The sequence below is a fragment of the Salmo salar genome, chromosome 29 (genome assembly GCF_965601325.2).
Source record: "Salmo salar chromosome 29, fSalSal1, whole genome shotgun sequence".
Taxonomy (NCBI): Eukaryota; Metazoa; Chordata; class Actinopteri; order Salmoniformes; family Salmonidae; genus Salmo; species Salmo salar.
In genome coordinates, this window is record NC_138319.1 from 21,425,542 (window position 1) to 21,450,196 (window position 24,655).

The 24,655-nt window shown below is 44.0% G+C and overlaps 1 protein-coding gene across 1 annotated transcript; it reads right to left on the bottom strand.

The window, feature by feature from the left end:
• Nucleotides 1–6,081: 6,081 nt before the first annotated feature.
• Nucleotides 6,082–13,914, bottom strand: LOC106590248 (eukaryotic translation elongation factor 1 epsilon-1). The gene is made up of 4 exons (XM_014181051.2): nucleotides 13,765–13,914; nucleotides 12,902–13,099; nucleotides 8,579–8,674; nucleotides 6,082–7,823 (listed from the first exon to the last, which is right to left on the bottom strand). Exons 1-4 carry the CDS (start codon nucleotides 13,846–13,848, stop codon nucleotides 7,680–7,682), a joined length of 522 nt encoding a protein of 173 aa, XP_014036526.1. The 5' UTR covers nucleotides 13,849–13,914; the 3' UTR covers nucleotides 6,082–7,679.
• Nucleotides 13,915–24,655: the final 10,741 nt, after the last annotated feature.

Sequence of the window (24,655 nt, forward strand, 5' to 3'; positions counted from 1 at the left end):
AACATCTGTTTATTCTATCAAGGCTAGCGATATTTAAAAGAAAATCAGCAATTGTATTTTATTTTTCATATATTTTTGCGGACCCCCTGCAGTATAGGGCTGTGGAGCCCTGGTTGAATACCCCTGTGCAAAACAACCAACCCGTCTATAGTCTTCTCCACATGATACCAAATCCATTCAAGACTAGGCGCCTAGTACACCTGCCTTGCTAAAGATCCATATAATTGCCTTTGCAGTGCCGTAACCCCCTGTGAAATGACATTATGGCAAATAACACACCCCATTAACACAGGAGGCACAGGAATCATTCACTTGTGTGTGTATAGCCGGGCCATCACATGCTCACAGAAAAAGCACCCACCACGGATCTTAAGCTTGAAAGAATGGTCGCAGAGCACAGCATGACAGCTGTGAAAGTCACAAGGGAAGTCCGCAAGGGCCGTTACGAAGGCAAAGTCTTCGTGCCTGCAGGGACGACTGGGGAGGGTGGTGAGCGGCGGTGGATGGGGGGGCTGGAGGAGCACATTGGGCCCATTATGATACCATCATTTCCATAGCGTTGTACGCCTGTATAACCTCCGCCATCCTCCATCCAGCCCATCAACAGCATCTTTGAAAGCGCACCAGTCTGCTGCTGCCCTTTGGGCTTCTAGGGCCTCTGGCGCACAGTTCAAAGCGGTTAGTGTCGATGAGTCGGTGTGGTGAAAAGCCAGCGTGTAACGAGCATTACCGTAAGTGTGGGGGAAACACGAGATAAGACATGGGCTTTGTTGACGCTCGGACCCCCCCCCCCCCCTCCCTCCTCGGACGAGGAACAAAACTCTGGCTTTGTCCTGTCTCATGCGCGCCGTCCCCGGGTTGCAAATGTCAATTTCACGCAGGCCTCGACCATGTATGTTTTTCAAAGGAGCCAGCGATCAGCTGTGTATCATGTGCAGTTAAATATAGCTTGACTGAGGAGCTCTCTCAGTAACCTACCCCCAACATCCCTAGCAGTGACTCCTTCAGCAGAGTCTGGGCTGGGCAATGAGTGGTTGACTGCAGGCCATTTGAACCAGGATGGTGGATGGCTGTAACATGCCCTGTCATTTTTCCAAGACAGACACATCTGCAGGACATCGTACCTCTTGGTGTCCCCTGGTCCTGTTCTGTATGCCCCCTGGGGTTGTTGCCGGGGGTGACAACATGAACTAATCTCTGATTGAGACTCAGGGACAGTACCCTTCCATGCTAAGAGTTCAAGACAGTCCTAAGTGAGGAATGCACCATACTGTAGGCTATTCCACAGAGGAGCATAATCAATTTCACAGCACATGCTCACTTAAATAGACTCACTCAGTGTAATTTGGCAAATTTGTCAGTTGCAACCTTTGAGCAATCATTTGTGTTTCCTTTATCCATGGCTGTTTGACACACAGCACATTTTGCATGTTGACTACACGCTAGCTAACACACTGAGGGACCCAGATTATGCCTGTTTCTGGTCTAAGCATGTTCAGCAGAATGATTCCATGCAATGCAACGGCCCCTCACACTAACCACTAACACTAACTAGTACACCCAGGAACTGGCCTTTAGAAGCAGCCTAGGAACTACAGTATATTTCTGGACCAACAAAACATCACCGTTTTCCAATAATCCACAAAATATCACATTGACACATTTGCATAAGAGAGGATGCCCAAAATATGGTCTAACCTTTCATATCAGTGACTTACATAGCTGTACTTTAACTAACCCTTCATATCAGTGACTTACATAGCTGTACTTTAACTAACCCTTCATATTAGTGACTTACATAGCTGTACTTGAACTAACCCTTCATATCAGTGACTTACATAGCTGTACTTGAACTAACCCTTCATATCAGTGACTTACATAGCTGTACTTTAACCCTTCATATCAGTGACTTACATAGCTGTACTTGAACTAACCCTTCATATCAGTGACTTACATAGCTGTACTTGAACTAACCCTTCATATCAGTGACTTACATAGCTGTACTTGAACTAACCCTTCATATCAGTGACTTACATAGCTGTACTTTAACTAACCCTTCATATCAGTGACTTACATAGCTGTACTTGAACTAACCCTTCATATCAGTGACTTACATAGCTGTACTTTAACTAATACTCAGAGCAGGCTCACTGAGGGGTAAGACTGAGATCCCAGCTGCCACTCTCTCCATGACCCCCCCCCATCATCACCCCCCTCTTGGTCCTGGGCCAGTCCTGCTGTGGAAGGTCATGTGTGTGTGTGTGTGTGTGAGAAGGGGGAGGGGAGAGAGAGAGAGAGAGAGAGAGAGAGAGAGACAGAGAGCGAGAGAGAGAGAGAGAGAGAGAGAGAGAGAGAGAGAAGTGAGCAGTGAGTGGTGCGGTAGGGTGAGCGAGCGGGCGTCCCCTATGCCAGACTGCAGCTTCATGCCCCCAGTCCAGAATCAAACCAGTGAGCGGTGAAGCCCACACACACTCTCTCATATATACACACACACACACACACTCTCTCATACATATACACAGGCAGGGGAAACAACCAGGCATGAGTAAAAGGTGCACTTCTGGTTCATAATCATGTCCTGTCAAGGTTAATCCATTAGCGCCATTACGGCTGGCTCCCTTTGTGTCCAGACTATGCATTATCGCCATGCTCAGTGAGGTGGACATTGGGAACTGTCTATTGGTTTGGCTTAAATGATACAGTCAACCCAGAGTTAAAATATGCCAAGGTACTGTCATTGTATCAAGTGTCTTTCGGGAAAAAGTGGAAATGCAAACTTTGATATAAAATGGAAGATAAACACACTATTCCTGTAAACCCCTCCTTCATGCATATGTATTTATACTACTGCACCAAAGGTAAGCAGGTCAGTTAGGTAACACATAATTACAGTTAATCATATCAAACCTTGCTTGAGTTGTTCTTCTAAATATGAATCAGAAGTGGTTTTTTGCATTAGGGAAATGTGACAAGATAAGGAGGGAAACAGTGCTGGAAGAGGGGGATAATTTCACTCCAGGTTTAAATAAATTAGTCACCCCGAATTAAAACCTGCATTGTAATAAGGCGGAAATTATAAATGCACAGCCAGTTGATGCATATGCAGATGAGCCGAGGAGAAATGGTAATGAAGGTGTTGTTTTTGTTCCAAGGGTGGTCATTATAGGGTATTGCTGATGGCATTGACCCCCTCATGCCCTCTCTCCACCCAGGAATGCATCTGAGGCTCACTACCATCGCCATTCTCTACGCTTATTTCCCTCGCTTCCCTGGGCAGTGCCATTTCAAAAGTACAGCCCTTGTCAAGGGGGCTTCAGACGCAATTACTTTTGGTATCACTTCTCACAGAGAAGTGAGCTCCCTCCCCCGAAGACATCCTATCAAAAACCATTAAGGCAGGAGGGCATTCTAAAGTTAAGTGGCATAGACCTGTGGGGTAGAGAGGCAAGGGTGCATTGAGTAGGAGAGAAAATGTATACCTAATTTGCGACACATTCTTCAGAATAGAATATGAGGGCACAGAATGGCCTCTGTCACCAGTGAATATGCCACAAGGCCAGAGTGCAGCTGATAAAATGTCCTGGAGGAGACAATTCCCCAGCAAAATGTATGGAGAACCACTTCCATATTGGTAATATATAAACAAGAAATCTCTAATAATGTGTATGTTATTGCACCTCTACCCCAGTGACTCCTTAAAGCAGGGGTCTATATAAAAAAGATCAAGACATTCGCAGCTTTAGAACAGAGCGCAGGTCAAATCCACACAAGAGAACTGAGAGGCCCATTATTTGAACTTATCCAGACAAGGAAGTTTGCTATCTTCCTTGCTTCTTGCACGGTATGCACTCCTCCCATCCCCCTCGAACTCACCATGTCCCTCTCACCCCTTGCCCCCAAGCCAAATCCACAACCTCTTGAACGAGCGCATGAAAACACACACACACACACACACACACACACCCAGGAAATCAGAACGCGGCAGCCAGGAAGTGTGTGTGCAGCTGAGGCAGGTTGGGGGAGAGAGAGGGCGAGCGAGGCAGGCTAATTCTGGAGCAGTCTGCCATCCGTGCCTGAGTTTAGGTGTGATCCCATTGCCCCGGGATGCACACATGTACTTTAGCACCTAGGCTGAATCAGCCGCCCCTCTCTGACTGATGAAGTGAGTGAGTGCGTCTCGTAAACTCCTCGCCACACACCTGGGCTCCTTCTGCCCTCCATGGCATGGCTGTACTTGCAACCCAGAGAAAAGAAAGACTAAAACATATATAGAACTTGTGACAAGATTAGTGTTTGCCCCCCCATTCAGTGTTTACCTCCCTGAAGCTTGCTTATAATACTGAAGCTGCATTAAGACTCCACGCTTCTAATATAGAAGCTCAACAGAAACACTACAGACAAAGAGAGAAATACACCCAACCTTGGAATGTATCCCCTGCTCACCTCAGTCTCACACGATCCTCTGCACCTTTAGAGAGGAGAGGAACCTGCAGCAAAATAACTTTCCCAACTTGCCCTCAAGCCCTGAAAGTCTGAACCAATGACTGAACTTAAAAGTGTGCAAAGAAAACTATCCCACCTGCCTGATCATTGCCTCTGCACTTGTGTAATTGCAATTGACAATCAGATGCCATCTTTATGGGCACATGGTAGAACTGTCACTATCTGTAAGGGGAGGATAAGGCAATGCCTGTCACAAGCGCTTACGACACGTTAACACGCCCCCACGCAGTGTTGATTGTTTCATTTAATCAATCAGGGGCAAACGTTCTGTCGGATGCGCCGCTCTCTCGATCTCATTAACAAGACATAACAATTTTTTGTTGCCGACATGGCAGACTCGGACTAACACCGTGGGGTGTTACGTGACGGGAATACCCCACCACATTTGCCTCTCATTAGGAAGATGGTACTAAGGCACCAGTTATTGAAACTGCCTGAATCTGTGGGAACACACTTCCTTTTTTACAAGTTCAGATTGACACCATTTACTTCATGACAGGACTTATTGCCAAAACTGCTTTCATGCCACATGATCTTACTTGTGGAACCTGTGGATCTCCTCACTGCACTTTAAACGGTAAGACCCAGTAGAGCTGTCATTCTTCAGATAGTTGTCCGTAGGGCGACTTCACCTCACCTGGCCCTGGACTCTGCCCCCATGCCCTTCCCACAGTGAAACCCCTTGTGGCCATGAAGAGGAGTGAGCAATAGGTGGCATCTGGTCAGGTCCACACACTTAGAGATGACTCCCGGTGAGAGTTGAAGTCATCAGTGAACCCTGCTGATCCACCGAGCCAATTGACCCCTGAACTATCGCTGACCAGGGGGTGGGGGAAAGAAAGGCTGCCTCGTCTGCCATGTGGGGGAATGTCTCAATGTGAGCTCATTGTGGCAGTCCACCCCTGTAGAGGAGACAACCTCTGTCTTCAGATGACTGGGGAGAGGTTGATACTAATTGGGCTGTCTTGAGTTACCCGCTGTGGCTTCATCTATGGGTTTGTCTTGGCTTTGGTTTGATCATCAGCTGCAAAGCTGGAAGACCTAATGACACTGCCATTTTGACATTACGGCGATAGTCACGGCAGCACACAAAACATCTGAAAAACTCATTTCAAGTTCGTTGTTACACATACTCGAGTTCGCTGCGAATCCATGAGTTATACGTCTTCAGAAAGCTTTATATAACTTCCAAGTTTGTCTATGCAGTATAGATGCATTAAACAAAAGCCCTCAAGTTCTCCTAAATCTAGCACACCTCAAAGATAAAGCATGACATGCTGTGTTAAACTTCTCTTCAGCAGCAGCAGCAGCAGCAATGACATCTAAATGGAACTGAAATAAACAGGACAGTGGTTCTATTATGGTCCAGCAGTGCAATGTTCTTTCTTATCTAGTCACAAGGCCTGCTCAAATGACTGCAGGATGTTTGCTTTCAGAAGTTTACACTTTCTGGAACACACAGCACTTTGTTTGCTGTTGTTTAATCGATGGAACCACCAAATTTTAAAAACAAATTCTTTGAAATCTACATAAGCGAATGATAAAAAACTAAACAAGATGAGACTCATGAGATGAAGATTATCTTTGTTTCCCTTTGATTTTTATTGGCACAGGACAACCTTCTGTAGACTTAAATAACACAAAAATATAGCATTAAAGCAGCAGCCGTCATAAGGAAGAACATACCAGAAAACTAGGAGGGCCAAGAAAGGTTTATAAGACAAAACACAGGCTGGATGAAAAGTGTAACAATGTAAACCAGTTAACAGCTTGACACACCGGATAAAGTTTTCACAATTAAGACAAAGATTACCCAACTATTTTGTTGTGCAAACACAGCGGTTTCAATATATATTAGCTGTGATTCCTACCCCTGACAGAGCTAATGGCTAAATCCAGTCAGCTGTGTGTGGTGCGAGTGTGTATTATCGCTCTGATGTTTTGGTAAAATGATTTCCTACCCCCTGGGCCCCTCTCCCCATGGGTAAGAGGGTGAAATGACACACAATGCGTGGCTGTCACCCAGGGCTCTGGCATTGGACAGAGGCACGCTGTGGCCTCTATGGCAGCTGGTAGTCTGCCCTCTGCCCTTCAGCATCAACACACAGATTGATTCGAGTGACTCTGATCTGAACTAGAGGCTGCTGCCCACGCTGCTGGTGGAACAGCAGCTTGAGAAACTAAGACTGAAGAATAAATTCATGAGGACGGAAAGTTGATAATGGACCTGGGATCTGTGTTGGATGATTATTACATAGTTGAACACAGTTGGGCAGTCTGGAACTATTCTGTGTAAGTAACATGTTGAGACATTGAAATTGCAAAAGAGGGACTTCTTTAAAGCGACATTGCCAACTATTAACTCACTTGTACTTTTTAATAATAATTTTTCACAATCAAGGCTCAGGTTAAAGGGATAGTTCACCCAAATTACAAAATGACATTGGTTTCCTTAACCTGTAAGCAGTCTATTGACAAGGTATTACAGTAATCCATGCATTGTTTTAGTTTCCCTGGCACTGTTTCCACATGCTAACATTTCAGCATTTGGGCACAAATCTCAATCAAGTCAAGGGACTGATATTAGCGTATTTAGCGCATCATGTACATATCAGCCAAAGTATCTAAAATTGTTTTTGCAGCTCAACAAAATCATAGATGATTTGAACAAAAAATGCTAATATCGGTCCCATGACTTGAATGGGATTTGTGCCACAAACGCTAAAACATTAGCATGTGTTAACAGTGCATGGGAAAACGAAACTATTGATTGCTGTAATACCTTATCCATAGACTGCTTACAGGGTAAGGAAACCAATGTCATTTTGTAATTTGGGTGAACTATCCCTTTAAGTGAAAAGACAAGATTTGCTGACATGTATCAGCAAACCCTACTACCATTCACCAGCCAGAATGCTTTCAGGGAGCCAGTTTCAGATAGCATCACTAGAATATCCCTACACCTTGACACTGACAGCATCTGCAGTCATAAAAAAAACAGTCAGACTCCCAACAACAACAACAACAAACAGACACCGAACGTCTCGAAGGCGAGGGAGGGGCCGTACTGTTGGGTAGGTGGGAAGGATGAGATGTCAGCACCCCCATGTTTAGCCCTCAAGTCTGCCCGGGGCCATCCTGGCAGCCAGCAGTGCACCCTGACGGGACAGGACACCTCAGTGGTGGCCGCTGGTGTAGACTCTGTTCCTCAGGACCACCACGGGGGGCAGGTGGTGCCGGACGCCGGGGTAGTGCTGGACGTGATCGAACCACCTCGTCATGTTCATGTACTTCTCCTTCTCCTGGACGGCCAGGTCCACCTGGGACAGAGAGGTGGGATATTCATTTTTACCACTGATGATCCATACTATACAAATCTGACATTGTTTAAAAGTTGAGAATGACACTACCGTCACATTATAAATGTCTAGCAATGTTATGAATCTCCATTTATATTTAGCAAATGCATCTTTCTGGCTATAATTAGCTAGTACCCAAACTAATGAAGCAACTCTGCTTTTAACTTAATTCACATTTCTTTCCCCACAAAACAAGTGTAATTGCTAGATGAAGAGAATAACACCAAAACAATGTGAACATATTAGACAATCCTGTTTCATGTTCGTTGTGAGGCTGCCAAAGCATGGTCTAAGATAGCTATACTGCACCTGAAACAGTCTAAAATCATACCAGTTATGTTCCGTAGCTATGATAGTCCTCCCCCTGAACTGGGCTGCTGACTGACCTCAGGACAGAGGCTAACCGCTGTGATAAAAAACTAAACTGACTCCCTTGTGGCTGGTGGCAACGATCCATCTCCGCCACAACCGCTGACATTTCTCAACATATGATCCCCTGTTTCTCTCTGTCAGCCTCCAGGGGCCAACAAACTTCTTCCTTGGCCTGGGCTAAAGACATCAATTTGCGCCTCATCTTTTCTGCTTGTGTCAAGTTTCCTCTCTCATGCCCTTTAACCATATGACTCTTTTAATTGTGAGCTCCGTTTGACAAACCGCCTTTTAAATTCAACTCTGATTGAAGTCAGCTCTGTTTGGTTATTGAACGCTAGACTTACGATGACGTGATGAATTCCGTAGTACATGAGTGTGTCGGCGAGGGTGAACTGATTTCCTGCCAGGTAAACCTTGTCTTCTAGATAACTGTTGAGGTCCTGCATGAGGGAAAAAAATGTATGTAAATTACTTTTGGTGGATCATTAAGTTAATTAGAATTGCATATTTGACAGATTTTCACAGGTAATTTGGAAAGTATTTAGACCCCTTCCCTTTCCCCCTTTTTTCCCCTCATCAATCTACACACAAAATGACAAAGTGAAAACAGGTTTTTATACATTTTTGCAAATGTATAAAATATAAAAATAACAAATACCTTATTCACAAAAGTACTTGAAATTGAGCTTAGGTGCATCCTGTTTCCATTGATCATCCTTGAAGTGTTTCTACAACTTGATTGGAGTCCACCTGTGGTAAATTCAATTGATTGGACACGATTTGGAAAAGCACACACCTGTCTATATAAAGGTCCCACAGTTGACAGTGCATGTCAGAGCAAAAACCAAGCCATGAGGTCGAAGGAATTGTCCGTAGAGCTCCGAGACAGGATTGTGTCGAGGCACAGATCTGGGGAAGGGTACAAAAACAATACTGCAGCATTGAAGGTCTCCAAGAACACAGTGGCCTCCACCATTCTTAATATAGAAGCAGTTTTGAAACACCAAGACTCTTCTTAGAGCTAGCTGCCCGGCCAAACTGAGCGATCGGGGGAGATGGGCCTTGGTCAGGGAGGTGACCAAGAACCTGATGGTCACTCTGACAGAGCTCCAGAGTTCCTCTGTGGAGATGGGAGAACCTTCCAGAAGGACAACCATCTCCGCAGCACTCCACCAATCAGGTATTTAAGGTAGAGTGGTCAGATGGAAGCCACTCCTCAGTAAAAGGCATATGACAGCCCACTTGTTTGCCAAAAGGCACCTAAAGACTCTCAGACCATGAGAAACAAGATTCTCTGATCTGATGAAAACAAGATTGAACTCTTTGGCCTGAATGCCAGGCGTCACATCTGGAGGAAACCTGGCAACATCCCTACAGTGAAGCATTGTGGTGGCAGCGTCATGCTGTGGGGATGTTTTTCAGGGGCAGGGACTGGGAGACTAGTCAGGATCGAGGGAAAGATGAACAGAGCAAAGTACAGAGAGATCCTTGATGAAAACCTGCTCCAGAGAGCTCATGACCTCAGACTGGGGTGAAGGTTCACCTTCCAACAGGACAATGACCCTAAGCACACAGCCAAGACAACACAGGAGTGGCTTCGGGATAAGTCTCTGAATGTCCTTGAGTGGCCCAGCCAGAGTCCGGACTTGAACCCAATCGAACTCTCCCCATCCAACCTGGCTGAGCGTGAGAGGATCTGCAGCGAAGAATGGGTGAAACTCCCCAAATATAGGTGTGCCAAGCTTCTAGTGTCAAACCCAAGAAGACTCGAGGCTGTAAGGTGCTTCAACAAAGTACTGAGCAAAGGGTCTGAATATGTAAATGTGATTTCACTTTTTTTAAATTTTATAAATGTACAAAAATCTCTAAAAACCAGTTGTTGCTTTGTCATTATTGTGTATGTGTGTAGATTGATGAGGGGAAAAAAATATTTCAGTTTAGAATAAGGCTGTAACATAACAAAATGTGGAAAAAGTCAAGGGGTCTGAATACTTTCCGGATGCACTGTGGAGACATACACCTACAAACAATTGTCTTGAGGGTCACAGAATCACTCCAATGTGATTCTTGATTTTATCTAAGCATGTTTTGTTTATATCATAACAACCAGATTAGACATTTGAATCAGAGAAATGTCTCATAAAAGTTGACCAAGGAAGTTCATCAACTATAGAACATTTATTATTAGAGAAAAAACATGCGGGACATTTTCCTGAAATCCCTTTAATAACCAAACTTTCAGTGATGGGGTGATAATGACATATCCACAGTTAAAGAGACCAAATATCCAAATAAAGTCTTTAACAGTCAAAAGAGTTGAAAAACAAGATGGTGGCTGGTGGAGCCAACACAGGCCTGAAATCTATTTAACCTATTTATCTGGGAGTGCGTGATGTGCACTGAGTGGAGAGCGCTGTATCTGTAAGTGAATAATGCACGACCTGAGGGGGAATATGTATTTACCTGCCGTGGCATGGCATCCCCACAACTCTGGCCGCTCCGGCTAGTGCAGATGCCTTACAAGTGGCCCACGCCTCTCCCGACTGACTTGGGCGCCTGCAAATCTAATGAACCTTCCACAAACTGGATGGACTAAGCACACGGGGGCTGTGTGTGTGCATGCGGGGGGGGGGGGGGGTGCATGGTTGTGCAGGTCCCAAGGGACAGAACCATCTTTAGCACTTGTACTGCACATACAGCGTCTTGTGGGCTAATGGAGTTATTGTGCAGCCGGAGTGTGCTGCCAAGCAATGCATGAAGGCAGCAGACTCCTCCGCCACAATCAGATCCCTGCCTTCCCTACAGCTATGGAAGCCCAGCCGGACAGGAGACGGCTCCCCCTCCACCCCCACATGGAGTTCAGAACCTGGGTTCTGCGCCTCCACCCCCCACAACCACAGTCTCTCCAAGCCTTCTTGGACTCTGCACTCACTGGGGCTACTAGACCTCACTAGAACACCAAGGTTGTGGGTTATAGCACCATGACTATTCTACCATAGTGAAGGAAGGGCACTTTCTGGTCCCAGTGAAGAATAAGTTATTGCACAAGGTAAAACATTAGTTCCCAAGGAAAAAGTTGTTATTTTCCAAGACGTGAGGTTTTCTATATCAACGGTATGACTAAGGCCAGCCCATGAAATTGATTCCAAAGTGTAACTACTAAAATCAAATCGAATATTTTGGCTGTTCTTCTGCATAATCAACCAAAACTGGTTCACATGGTAGAATTTACAAGTGCAAAAAAACAAAAAAACTGATGCTATTGTGGCCCACATTGACCCCTTTCATTTCTGGGATTATTGGTTACGCTGTTAGAGTTCTGGTGAACCAGCAGGACAGCTGTAGCAGCCAGTGGGGGCACAGAGCCCGGCTCAAGGCTAACTTCTGTAAGTGGCACCATTACATTTTTTAAAAGGCCTGTCCACATTCACATCCTGGATCAGTAGAACTTTTCAGTAATGCCATGGCGGCATGTCACCCTGACAGTCAGTGCCGAGAGGCGCCTGTTCAGCCAACCAGTGGCTTCATATCACTTTCACGCTGTCGACAGCCACAGCGGCCCCCCCATTAAAGACTTACACTGTAAAGTGTGTGCCCATCCTGGGCTCTCGTCTACTGCTTTGCCCATCTCGGCCATGTCACCGAAGGACCATATATCAGACTAGATTCATGTCCCCGCGCCTTAATGAGCCACACACACTGTCTGGCCACGGCTGGTGGAGCATGGGTTGGCGAGTTTGGCTCAGGGGCTTCTCCCAGGCCCTGCTATTCTAGACCCTCTCCGTACACAGCTCACCAAGCCTGTCTATCCCATATGACAACAATGGTAGAAAAATAGTGGGTCCACATTTACATTGGACAATAAAACTGACTAAGATAAACAGTACCAGTCAAAAGTTTGGACACACCTACTCATTCAAGGGTTTTTCTTTATTTTTACTATTTTCTACATTGTAGAATAATAGTGAAGATATCAAAACTTTGAAATAACACATATGATATCATGTAGTAACCCCCCAAAAATTGTTAACAAATAAAATATATTTTAGATTATTCAAAGTAGCCACCCCTTGCCTTGATGGCAGCTTTGCACATTCTTGGCATTCTCTCAAACAGCTTCACCTGGAATGCTTTCCCAACAGTCTTGAAGGAGTTCCCACATATGCTGAGCACTTGTTGGCTGCTTTTCCTTAACTCTGCAGTCCAACTCATCTCAAACCATCTTAGTTGGGTTGAGGTCGGGTGATTGTGGAGGCCAGGTCATCTGATGCAGCACTCCATCACTCTCCATCTTGGTCAAATATGATGTGATTTATTTAGAATCCAAGGCACACTTTTATCAGCATGGCTTCCATAGCATTCTGCAGCAATACGCCATCCCATCTGGTTTGCGCTTAGTAGGACTATCATTTATCATTGTTGGATCAGATTTGTTTAACACTTTTTTGGTTACTACGTAATTTCATGTGTTATTTCATAGTTTTGATGTCTTCACAATTATTCTACAATGTAGAAAATAGTAAAAAGTAAACAAAACCCTTGAATAAGTAGGTGTGTCCAAACTTTTCACTGGTAGTGTATTTTTTTTTATTGACTTTCTAATTTTGGATGATTTGAAGTTATAAAATGTTGGAGAATAATCTTTACTACTGTTTCTGGGTCTCTACCTTTAGTATGGTCTTGATATCTTCTTTGTGGCATCCGTCCACTTTGGTGACTCTGTACTCCAGCCACTGCTGCACTACAGCCTTGTGTTCTGCTGACCCACCCAGCAACTCGGGCCGCTTAGCCTCCTGGACCAGGTGAGTGGCGATGGTCACCAAGCCGACCAGAGCTGGTCCATTAATACTCTGGAGGACAGGGACCTGGATGGGTGAGAATGTCAATGTGTACATTTAGTATTAGCCTGATAGGAATTATGGACACAATGTCAGTGTCTGTATTGTAGTGACTTGTCAACAAGACACAGTATTTCAGTGATTACACATGCAGTCACGTTGACTACACCCTGTGACTTGTATGTGTTTCTAACATTGTAATGAAGGCAGTTGAGTCAGTATAGCACTCCACTAAAATGAGTTAGAGCCAGAAATCGTTGGCAACCAAAGATTGCTATCACATGGCATAAACATTCGGCAGATTCATTCAATGTTAGCTTAGCTAGCTGGCTAATAACACAGCTTAGCTCAAACATGATTATACATTTACTCTGCAACTTATATGGGATAAAGTTATAGCTTCGTTGTTCTTAAGTGACCTGCATTCACTAAAATAGAACTAGCTAAAGCTACTGGCATTATCTTGTTAGCTAGCTAACATGCTACTATCATTATCTTGTTAGCTAGCTAACTAGTAACGTTAGCTTGCTTTTCTATGGAAAGTATAGTGGCATGCTAACATTAGCAAGCTAGCTACCTTCGTAGCTAGCATGTGCTCACGACTCTTTTTAACCTACTGTTCATGTGGTAAGCTCTATTTTATTTAGCGCATATCGATAACTGTAACCGAAACCATTGGATGGCAAATTCACCTTCCTATCCCCCTGAGTACTGTATTTGTTAGGCTTTTTCAATCCTAAAGCCTTTTCCAGCGAGGATAGCTCTTTCAACGACATCTTTGCGAACGATGGGACAAGGGGGATGGCACAGGACTGGTCGAAAATACTCACTCCTGCCCACTAGATTTAAATCGACAACAAATTCAGCCAATGGCGACATGAAAAGTGGCTATTATTTCGTTTCATTACATTGCATCAGATCAAAGTACTTTATAGTATAGGAATACTATCTCCATGAATATTTCGTTACAGAATAATGTCTTTATTATGTAGTTAAAACGTGCTTACACATGAATTATCAAATTAAGAATGTTTATTTGTTTAATTTATATGTATAAATTAAACAATTAAACATTCTCATATATATCTTAAATTCTATCTTTCTTGATTAATCCAAAAATATTTCAGCAGAGTAAAAATTGCACACACAAAAAAACTACTGAGGCACATTAAAGAGAGGTTTTCAATTGGTGGATGGATAGCGCATGTTTACAAATCTTGGTATTTGGTTAATATAAGGCATAGTGTTAACTGAGAGGTTTTAATCAAACAATTAAACGCTTGTTTTGTATGTGCATGTATGCCTACATAAAATACTAGTCTCATTTTAATTCAGTCTGATCAATTAACCTTTTCACACCAACCCTAGTAGTACATTTTAGCAGATGCTTTTATCCAGAGCGACTTACAGTAGTGAATGCATACATTTTTCTCCCGTGGGAATTGAACCCACAACCCTGGCGTTGCAAGTGGCATGCTCTACTAACTGAGTCACTTCCTATGATGTCATACACACACCTGGCCCTCATAGAGTTAATAAGCAGAGTTTGACTGACATCTGACATTTCATTATGGACGAGTCATAAGGAGACTGGCTTAGATATGTTATTTTCCAGCATGACTTGGCTCCAGTTTATAAGCGGGCGAAGATGTGTGATGTAATACAATCAATGTATCAATATTCTTATGGGAATGCACATGTTAATAGTATAGGGGTGCCCTAATTTATTTTGGGAATGCTAGGCACTATAGAGCACTCCAGTAATTCAAACCCTTCCTACAGCTCAATCTATCAACCAATGGGGAGCATACAGGGGCCTACAATTCATAGTAACATGCTTGTTTCCTCACTGCGTTGTATGAGATTTGTGGAAATTTAAATAAAAATGACAGTGAAGGTCTAGAGTTTCCACAAGTCCGGCAGCAAGTTTGCCTCCCTGTCTCCTGGTATGTCTGTCTCGCAGTGTCTCCTTGCTCTGCTGTTGTATGTCATGTCTGTTTCGATTTGTACAGTCTCCTTATGACTCGTCCATAATGAAATGTCAGATGTCAGTCAAACTCTGCTTATTAACTCTATGAGGGCCAGGTGTGTGTATGACATCATAGGAAGTGACTGCTGCGATGAGGTGTTGCGTGCTACTACCTCCCGTCAGTCATCTTCCTGGTTGTCACATATATTTGAATATCTAGGTTGAGGTGACGTGGAGGGCAGTTACTCTAAACAGGATTAAAAAAAGCTACTGCCTGTGGTAAAAACTCTACCATGGTCCGGCTTGTCACGTTACATGCATTACCATAACATGAAGTAGAATTGATCAGAGCGTTTCCTACACTGGTGAACCCCTGCAACTCTTCGCCAGGTTGTTGCTGTAAATTAGAATGTGTTCTCAGTCAATTTATGAGGTTACAGTAAAATAAGGAATGAATAAATACAGTATTCCAAAAGCCCAATATGCAGTGAGCACATGAGATGGAAGGTAGGTAGCCTAGCGGTTACAGCGTTGGGTCAGTAACTGAAAGGTTGCTAGTTTGAATCCCCGGGCTGACTTGGTGAAATATATGTTGCGCTGCTCTTAAGCAAGGCGTTTGACCCTCATTGCGCCATGGTCGCTGTCAATAATAACTGTGACTCCAGTGTCTCAGGGTGAGTGGGATATGTTAAAAACAAATGTCCATTTCACGCCACGCACTTGTTCAGGTTATACAGTTGTACGCAAGTGAAACAGGACAAATATCAGCACCCCCTATTTGACTTGAACCTAAACCCTCATCTAGCCAAGTTGTAGCAATATGATTATACGACCTCTTTATGATTCTAGTACGAATAGGGCCTTGGATGGAACATTCTTGTTGATGTTTATTACCTTACACACATCCATGCACACATCCTGACCTCATCACTACATGTGCACTTTATCTGCAATTGCAAACGTTATTTTTAGAACTCATTTGGAGAAAAAAGCTGTCCCAGAATGCAAATTAATTATAAGAATGAGTACACAGACTATCACAAATGATTAGATGCCACAGAACAAGGTAAGGATAATTACTGTTTTTCCCTTTTTCCTTTTTTTGTATGTTTGTTTGCGTGTTTCGGCACGTCATACACGTTTAGCCTAGTAGGGATTTCATAAAGGCATGCCTGCAGCGTTAAAGTATGCCTCCTCTACCAAATGCCTTGGAGCTGCCACATCCTGTATGTACACAGATGTGCTGAGGACAACAATCTCCAGTTGCGGAGGACGATCTATAGCCCATGGGAGTATTTCTCATGCCGATTGTGATACATAATCCAGGGTCACATTAGTAAGAGAATATATCGCGGGGTCACCCATACTGCCGTGGGGCTTCCAGGGGCATCCGCATACCCCAATTGTGATATCTCTTCCCCCGTTACACTGATTTGTCTGGCTTGGATGTAGGGCCTATGCAGAGCTGTCTCCCCTGCTACCATTCATAACCTGTAAGCTTATCGTCTGGATATTTAAATCTAGAGCTGCACGAGATGGAGGAGGATCGGTCGTGAGAAGAGACATGCATACTGTCAGCACGGATTGTTGAAATTGTGTATTGGTGCTACCTTGGATTGCCAAGCTGGAACGAACATGGGCACAGACATAGGGCGGCTGTGTGACAATTAGAGAAAAGCCTGTGATGGAAAGAGACAGAGACTGAAATCCTACTCCAGCATCCAGTTTCTATTTTTCCTGTCTGTCTCACATTTACCCCAACACCAGAGAGAAGATGGCAAGCTTTCACAAATGATTGTGGATGAACAAACCTGGGATGTAACCTTTCTGTGTATCAGTGTAAGCTTGTTGTAATATAACATAACGATTTTGACGTTCTATTTCCTGGGCTTTGTAGGTTCATTCCTCCGTAATGGCCATATACTCAGACTGTGACAAATGTAACACCTTTTACAACTTCTAAGAAAAGAGTTCTTTCAGTGTTCAAATGTCGGTAGTCGGCACTGACTGCTGTCTTCTTGTTTCTCCTGCTGGCTCTAGCACTGGAAGGACTGAAGAGAGTATCAACCCCAGAGCTCCAGGCCTGCCTTGGTGTCCCAATAAGGGACTGATGTACCAACCTTCCCCCGCGCAGCAAGAACAACCCACGGCAAGAAGAAGCTGGTCCCTTCTCGTCACACACACACATGCGCACACACACACACATGCGCGCACACACACACACACACACACACACACACACACACACACACACACACACACACACACACACACACACACACACACACACACACACACACACACACACACACACACACATTTGCATATGTGAGTTTGGGGGTGGGGTGGGGGGCTAGATGAGAGGCCGACATGGTGGAAAGATGACATTTTTGTGGCATTTCAAGTCTTTCCCTTAACATTTGTGACAGGAGATTAGCATTGGGACATGCAGGGAAGGAGTGTGAGCCTGGAGAAAGGAGAGAGCAGTAATACAGTTTCTCCGTTTCCTCGTTGCATGCCAGCCAGACGCTGTGGGACGCGCTGGGGGACACAGTACCAGCTCACAGTACCATTCCAGAGTGCTTCTCTCATCCAACAACAGTCACTTAAGACTATTCATTAAGCTCTGAATTCCCTAACCCTCAGCCATGTCCCCTCAGAAAAATTAACCTTGGTGGAAGATTTTGATCATATAGCTTCTGATTGCCTTTATTGAAGTTGCCCATTGGCCATGCAGGTTCTCCCTCCGTGATTTAGACAAATTGTTGGTGAAAACTATTGTGGCTGTGCTCTCACTATGCCCCTGAGGATGGTAATAGAGACTCCCATGTAGAGTTGTGAAGTACACGCAATAAACATGGGTTTGAAATACAGACACATATGTATGCACACACACACACACATGTGTGTACAACTGACATGTGAGCAACATGGACTTGGGTTATTACACGTCTAAGACACACATATTCACACACACACACACACACACACACACACATGCACGCACACACACGCATCTGACCTGTGTTGAGTAAAGTTTAGGCGGGGCTCACTTGCTGTTGTATGCAATGTTTCTTTCAACCAGCAGGGAGCACTGTGGTTCTTTCAAAAAACCCTCCATCTGAGAGGTCCTCCATGATTAAACACAGAACATGGCCGTTTTAAGAGGCCAAAACTTTATCAAGCAGATCAAAGAAGAAGCTGTTGTGTGACTGTTAATGGGGCATCAACACACACCGGAACATTCTAATCATAATGGCTGACACAGTTATCTGACAGAAACCAACCATTGTAAATGCAAATCATTTATTTTTTCCCATACAACTCCTATTCTGTGAGGGGTTATTTGACATTAAGTGTCATATTTCACTATTTCAACTTCTTGTAGGTTGATTTAGTATTCAGTTATATTGAATAAATATGGATTGTTCAGAAAAGCTTTGTCTCACGTTAGTGTTTTTTTCTGGACAGACATTGTTGTACTGATCTTCTACAAGTGTGACTGATCTCAATATCACTCTCTTCCTGATGGTGGCAATGGATTCACATTGTCTTTACAGTGCCCTATACATGACTATGTTTTAGTAGATTACTGTACATATTATTGATCGCGGTCAGTGTCCAGACCCCCTCTCTTACATAGGTGTTGGAGGTGAAGCCAGGCATGCTGCCTTTCTTTCTCCCTCCATCATCTCCATCTATCTTTATGTCTTTAGCCCATTACTTTGATTCACTACCTCTGGAGGTCAGAAGGGAAAGCACAGGACACATGGCCTGTCTCTCCTATCGCTGTGTCCACTATATCCCTACTGAGGAGAGATCATTATAGCACACCGCTTTAGAGAGCGAGAGCGAGAGAGAGAGAGAGAAAGAGAGAGCGAGGGAGAGAGAGAGTGAGAGAGAGCAGGGTTATTCCTATTCGGCCGTCCCCTACTCTCAGGCGATGGTCTGACTCTGGCTGACATGCCTCCAGCCCCCACCAGCCACCATGATCTATATGAGGCCATCTTTATTGGCAATTTCAGCCCAGGGACAGATGGGGCTGCAGCCATGATAAAATCCACCAGGCCTCACCTGTGACACAAACTGAAGGAAAAAGAAATAATGCATCCTCCGTTATAGTGGTTATAGTGGAGCAATGTGAGGTGTATAGTGGATATTTAAGGCCAGCACGCCCAGCTGCTTACCTCTAGTATGGAGAGACACAAAGATATGTTTTGTGGCGTATTTAGTAAGGATTCAGATGCAATATCGTTCTGAGTTGGAGGATCATGTCTGACAAATCTCTATTCAGATATACTGTGCTTTTTGTTGTTGTTGCTAGAATAGTTCATTATTAGCTTTTATTGTCCTTTGAAAACATGTCCAAGTACAGTACTATACACATCCCGTGATTGCATTGCAGAGATGTAAATTGAGCTTGTTTGAATAAACAGGTAGCCTCTGTGGATACTGTCTCTTCCCTCTAATCCACAGACACAGCAGTGTTCTCTGGGCCCACAAGGTGGTATTATACATTTGTCTGACATTTACATCGGATTGTGTATTATTTACTTCCGATATACTTTCTGTATTGTGTACATCAGGAGTTATGATTGTAAATGCTGAATTACATTGTTATTACAACACCAATATGATACCTTTATTATAAAATACAATAATTGTAACAATTATTAATATAGAACACATTTGAATAAAAAACATTGCTTGATCATAAGAATCATTATTTTAATTGTATTATCACACACAAATGTAAGAATTGTAATTTTTCTGTAATATATTTTCCTGCATACTGTGTGGCATATCAAACGTACCCTGTTACATCTGCAGAATATTTTCCCATTTTTCAAAGTCTTAAAACACACAAGGCAAATCATTGGGAATTGGCATGACAACACTCTAGCTCTAAGTAGACTATATCCTCAGGCCATTCCAACACTCCTTGAATGAAAGACAGAAGCTTGCAAAGTGACGAATACCATGAAATAGCCCTGTAATGAACAATCAGTTTCATATAAGTTACAGTTCAGACAGGCCACCACCATAAGCCCAATCCCGATATGTAGTCTTTAAATTGATTTGTACAGATCACATGTGTAGCTAGCTATTGATCAGGAACTGTTTTGATCCTATTTTAATGTGCACAAAGCTGAGCATATCATTATCCACACAGAAACCTGACTCATTGTAATTCCCTCCTGTTTGAAGTGAGAACTTTCAAATACTGTAGGCCTACATTGGAACTGATGGATGAAGACAGTGTATGATAAAACATATATTCCTGCATCAGAGATAACTGTACTCAGGTGTCTAGGCTTAGTGAGTCAACGTGCAGTGATATGGTTGTGTGTGTGTGTGTGTGTGTGTGTGTGTGTGTGTGTGTGTGTGTGTGTGTGTGTGTGTGTGTGTGTGTGTGTGTGTGTGTGTGTGTGTGTGTGTGTGTGTGTGTGTGTGTGTGTGTGTGTGTGTGTGCAGTATGTGTGCCAAAGGTCTGTGCCTCTCAACAACGCTCCTCAATGTTTGTCATGCAGCCGGCTTCACTCATCCTCTCCCAGTCTCCTCATATAGGTCCTTATTAACTCAATAAAATGAAGCAATTTTGACATTTAGGGGCCTAATTTGCTCAGCGGCAAAAAAAAAACGGTCACCGGCTATGGAGATAACGTAAACTGACAGAGATATACAAAAAGTGAGTTTATCAGGAGAATTAAATGATAGAAACAGACCCTAGGATATAGGTTCTCTCCTGTTCCCATGACTGACTGGGCCGGTTAGGGAAATGGTCAAGGCGGGTGGGTGTTATTTATCGGAGGGTGTGGTCAACATTTTGGACTGGTGATCGAGGTGTAGGCTAGCTAGTGGCCAGGCTGCGGTGTGTCTGTCATTGGAGCCTTCCTTTTAATCAAGCTAACATGAAGCTATCTGATGTGCTGGTAGTGGGTCTGTGTGCAGATACGGCTATACCCATCTACCTGCAGGGACCCCCGGGCGTCATCAGCACTCGCCGCTCCCGGGCACGTCCTCCGTCAAACCAAAGACATGGGAAGTCAAGTCACTAGTTTTTTCCCTCCACCAACCCATAATCCATTTATCTTGAGATAACTTTGTCAGATTGTCAAGCAAACTCTCCGATGGGATCCGGGCCCATCGCCTATTAAAAAGGAATAAACGCCGGCTGCGCTGGCCACCACTCGCCGATACTCCCTCCGAGCATCCCCGTGACTGCATTACTGGGGCTCCTGTTTCTGCAGCCACAGCCAGCCTACCCGGTAATCACGTTTCCCCCCCCCCCCCCTCCCCTCCAAACAGGCTTGTTTCATTGATTATATAAAGGGGATTGATTTTCCATGACCAGATGTAACACTTGTAAAATGCATGTGTAATTGTATTGGGTGCTGTCCCCCTCTCTCCATCACTCCATCCCTCCTTTCCTCCTCCCAGCCCTCTGCTCTGTCTGCACCAGGATGGGAGAAAGAGATTAATATTTAAATCAGGGAGCGGTGGTGTTAATTTAGCAGCATCAGCAGCAGCAGCAGCGACTATCACGTGTATGTGTGTGTGAGTTTACTAGTTGCGATGCTTTGTGACACGCTGCCTACGCCGAGCCGTGCTGTGGTGCTATTCCAGGCCTGAGACCTAGGGTTCATGAATAATTTGCCACTGTTAATCTTGAGTGGTCTTGATTTATTCTGGGCCGCCTTTGAAGTCCAATATGCTGAGGGCTTTACGGAGAGGCTACGAAACAGCAGAGACTAACAACAGCAATAATGAGAACCATGTCCGTTGAAGTTAGACATGCAGATTTACTGAGTTCTGGTTGATGTACATTAGTATGACGATTCAATACATTGTCACAATTACAACACTGTTGAACATGATTATGAATTAAGTAATCGAACCAGGTCTCCTCATGTATTGATGCCATGTCAACCACCCTATGAAGGAGAGTGGCAGGCAGGTAATCATAGAGAATTCCATAAGACCCATCACAATCTCCAAGATGGCTGCTCGGCCATGTCATCTATTCCTACCATTCTCTGTGACACCCCAGTTGAGCAGGGTAATGACCCGTCACTAACGATACCCTCTTCATTTGCCTCTATCAAGTTCAATGTCATCTGCAGTGACCAAACGACCATGTACATATATACATACCCCTACAGATGCCATATCTTAATTTGACCCAGTTTCACACAGCAGGAAGATAATCCTGCAGCAACAGGAAACATGAATTGTTATGTGGATTATAATATAGATTTTTTTTAGGTGTTGATATATTTTTTGTTAGGGCAAATCAAGTCTGACATTTTAAAGTGGAAATTACAAACTTTAGAAGCCTTTTTAAACCTTGAATTCACTCCTGCTGTGCACAGGATGATCACATGAAGATATGGCATCTGTAATTGTTTTTGTGTGTCTTATCTATCCTTGGCCTATACTGTAAGAAATAAATGGTGATAAACAGCCATTTTGACAAAGGTGGAAAGGTGGCCTGGGTTGGCTACACCCTCACCATCACTCCCTATCAGGGTTACTGTTGTGCTGTTGGGGGAATAGAGTCTAGTCTCTGGTGCTCAGTTGTTGTTTTAGGTCCAATACACCTGCAGGACATGAGGGCCAGTTGTTTGGGCTGGGGGCTGAACATTCACATTATTCTGAGGGGGAATTGGTCGTCACTCTGAATAGGATCAGGTCGTGTTTACCTGGGGAACTGGGGGGGAAATAAGTCTGGCTTGTTTGCTTGTTTACTGGAACCCATGCCGTGTTCCAAATGGCACCATGTTCCCTATATAGTGCACTACTTTTAACTAGAGCACAGGCTCTGGATATAAGGTATAGGGTGTCATTTGTTTCGGACAAAACCACAGACACCATAGCAATAGTTTTGGAACAATTCACTTGAAGTGGATATGGAGGGCGGTGATGGAAACGACTGGGAATTTGATTATGGATGATCCATACATTTACAGTGTGTGCTGAAATTCTGGTATAGGTGAAATACATGAGGATAATGTTCCTCCTCTCTCTTGTGAGCAGTTCAGCATCTGGTCTTCTCATTCAGCTGTTCTGTACATTATTGTCAGGCACACTGGGGCCCAACTTAGCAGTTAACTCAATTACAGTAGATACTATATCTCTATGCAATACCAAGTCATATCCTCCTATATAAAAATTAAAACATGTCAAGCCATAGAGAGAGATACAACATGGATTTTGAATAACTTTGGGGCTCTACGATTATCTCAATTTAAGCCCGGGGGGCACAGAGTGAGTGAGTTTAAAAAACAAACCCATATGCATTTAGGTTTTCTCCCTCTATTAATTTCCTATCTGCATTATCCAATTAGTCTGAGGAACTGCAGCGATGTGCATCGCACGGACGGATACTCCACTTCCTGGAAACATTGAATCAGGACATCCTGTTCAGTCCGGACATTATGGTTGTCAGTCATCATTGAAAATATTGTATGTATTAGTTCTAATTGTTGTCCTGCATATTGTAGTTTATACTTCCTGCAATGGTCTTAATGTCATTTAGCTGTTTACTTGTGGGTACTTCTAGTCTGAATGGAAACGCTAAATTGTGTCTTATTTTTTGCATTTTATTTTATATATATTTGATGAGAAATATTCACACATACACACCATAATAGTCACATACATACTGTACCTAAAATAATTTATCCAACCTGACAATATTTAGCTCTCAGTGACTGTCTGTATTAATAATTTCATAAAACAGAGATACTGTATGTCCATCTCATGATATCAATACATTTTTGGGGGCTTTGTTTTGATTTCTCACACAGCCACTGAGTGAGCTCTGAACCAGTGGATCTCCCTCGATCCAGTGCCACATTTCCAGACCCTCACCTTCCCGTCAAGCTAATCCAACCCAGAAATAGAGTGAGTGGGGAGCCGGCCTGTCAGGTTTGTCTCGTCCCTGCTGCAATCTTGCTAACTATTCTACCCAGCGTCTCCCAGTGGTAAACCTCACTGGCTGTACCAGTGCTGACAACCCACATAATTAATGGGCATGAATGCGGCGCTACCTATGAGTGGAGCTGACAGAAAGCCATACATACCTATGGCCCCCCTCTCCTTTCCTCTCCCCTACTCGGTGCACCGGTTCAGGGGCTCACTGGAGCGATGGGCTGCTACAGACCTACTGGCCCTAATTGATGCCCTCTTATTTTGGAGAGGGTGGGAGAGAGGGAGCGGAGGTTGGTTATCCATCCATCCATTTCTCTTGCTCTCTCTCTCTCTCTCTCTCTCTCTCTCTCTCTCTCTCTCTCTCTCTCTCTCTCTCCCGCTCTCTGTCTCTGTCCAGCGAGTCTTTCACCGTCACTAAGGGACTTTGTTTGCTGAGAGTGGACCTGCATATCAAAGCCTCTTGTTGCTGTAATGAGGACTTCTCTCCTCTCTGTGCTCCGCGTCACAGTTCTCTGGCCCGCTTTGAACACAGACCACTGGTCCCCTGACCACAGAGTTGCAGCCATCATGAGAAAGGGGGAAGGGAGGGTTTTGGAGAAGAGGGCAAGGAGAAGGAGCTGATAGTAGGAACCTCCATTAGAGCAGGGTTATACCTCCTCCACCATTAGTTGTCATGTCGA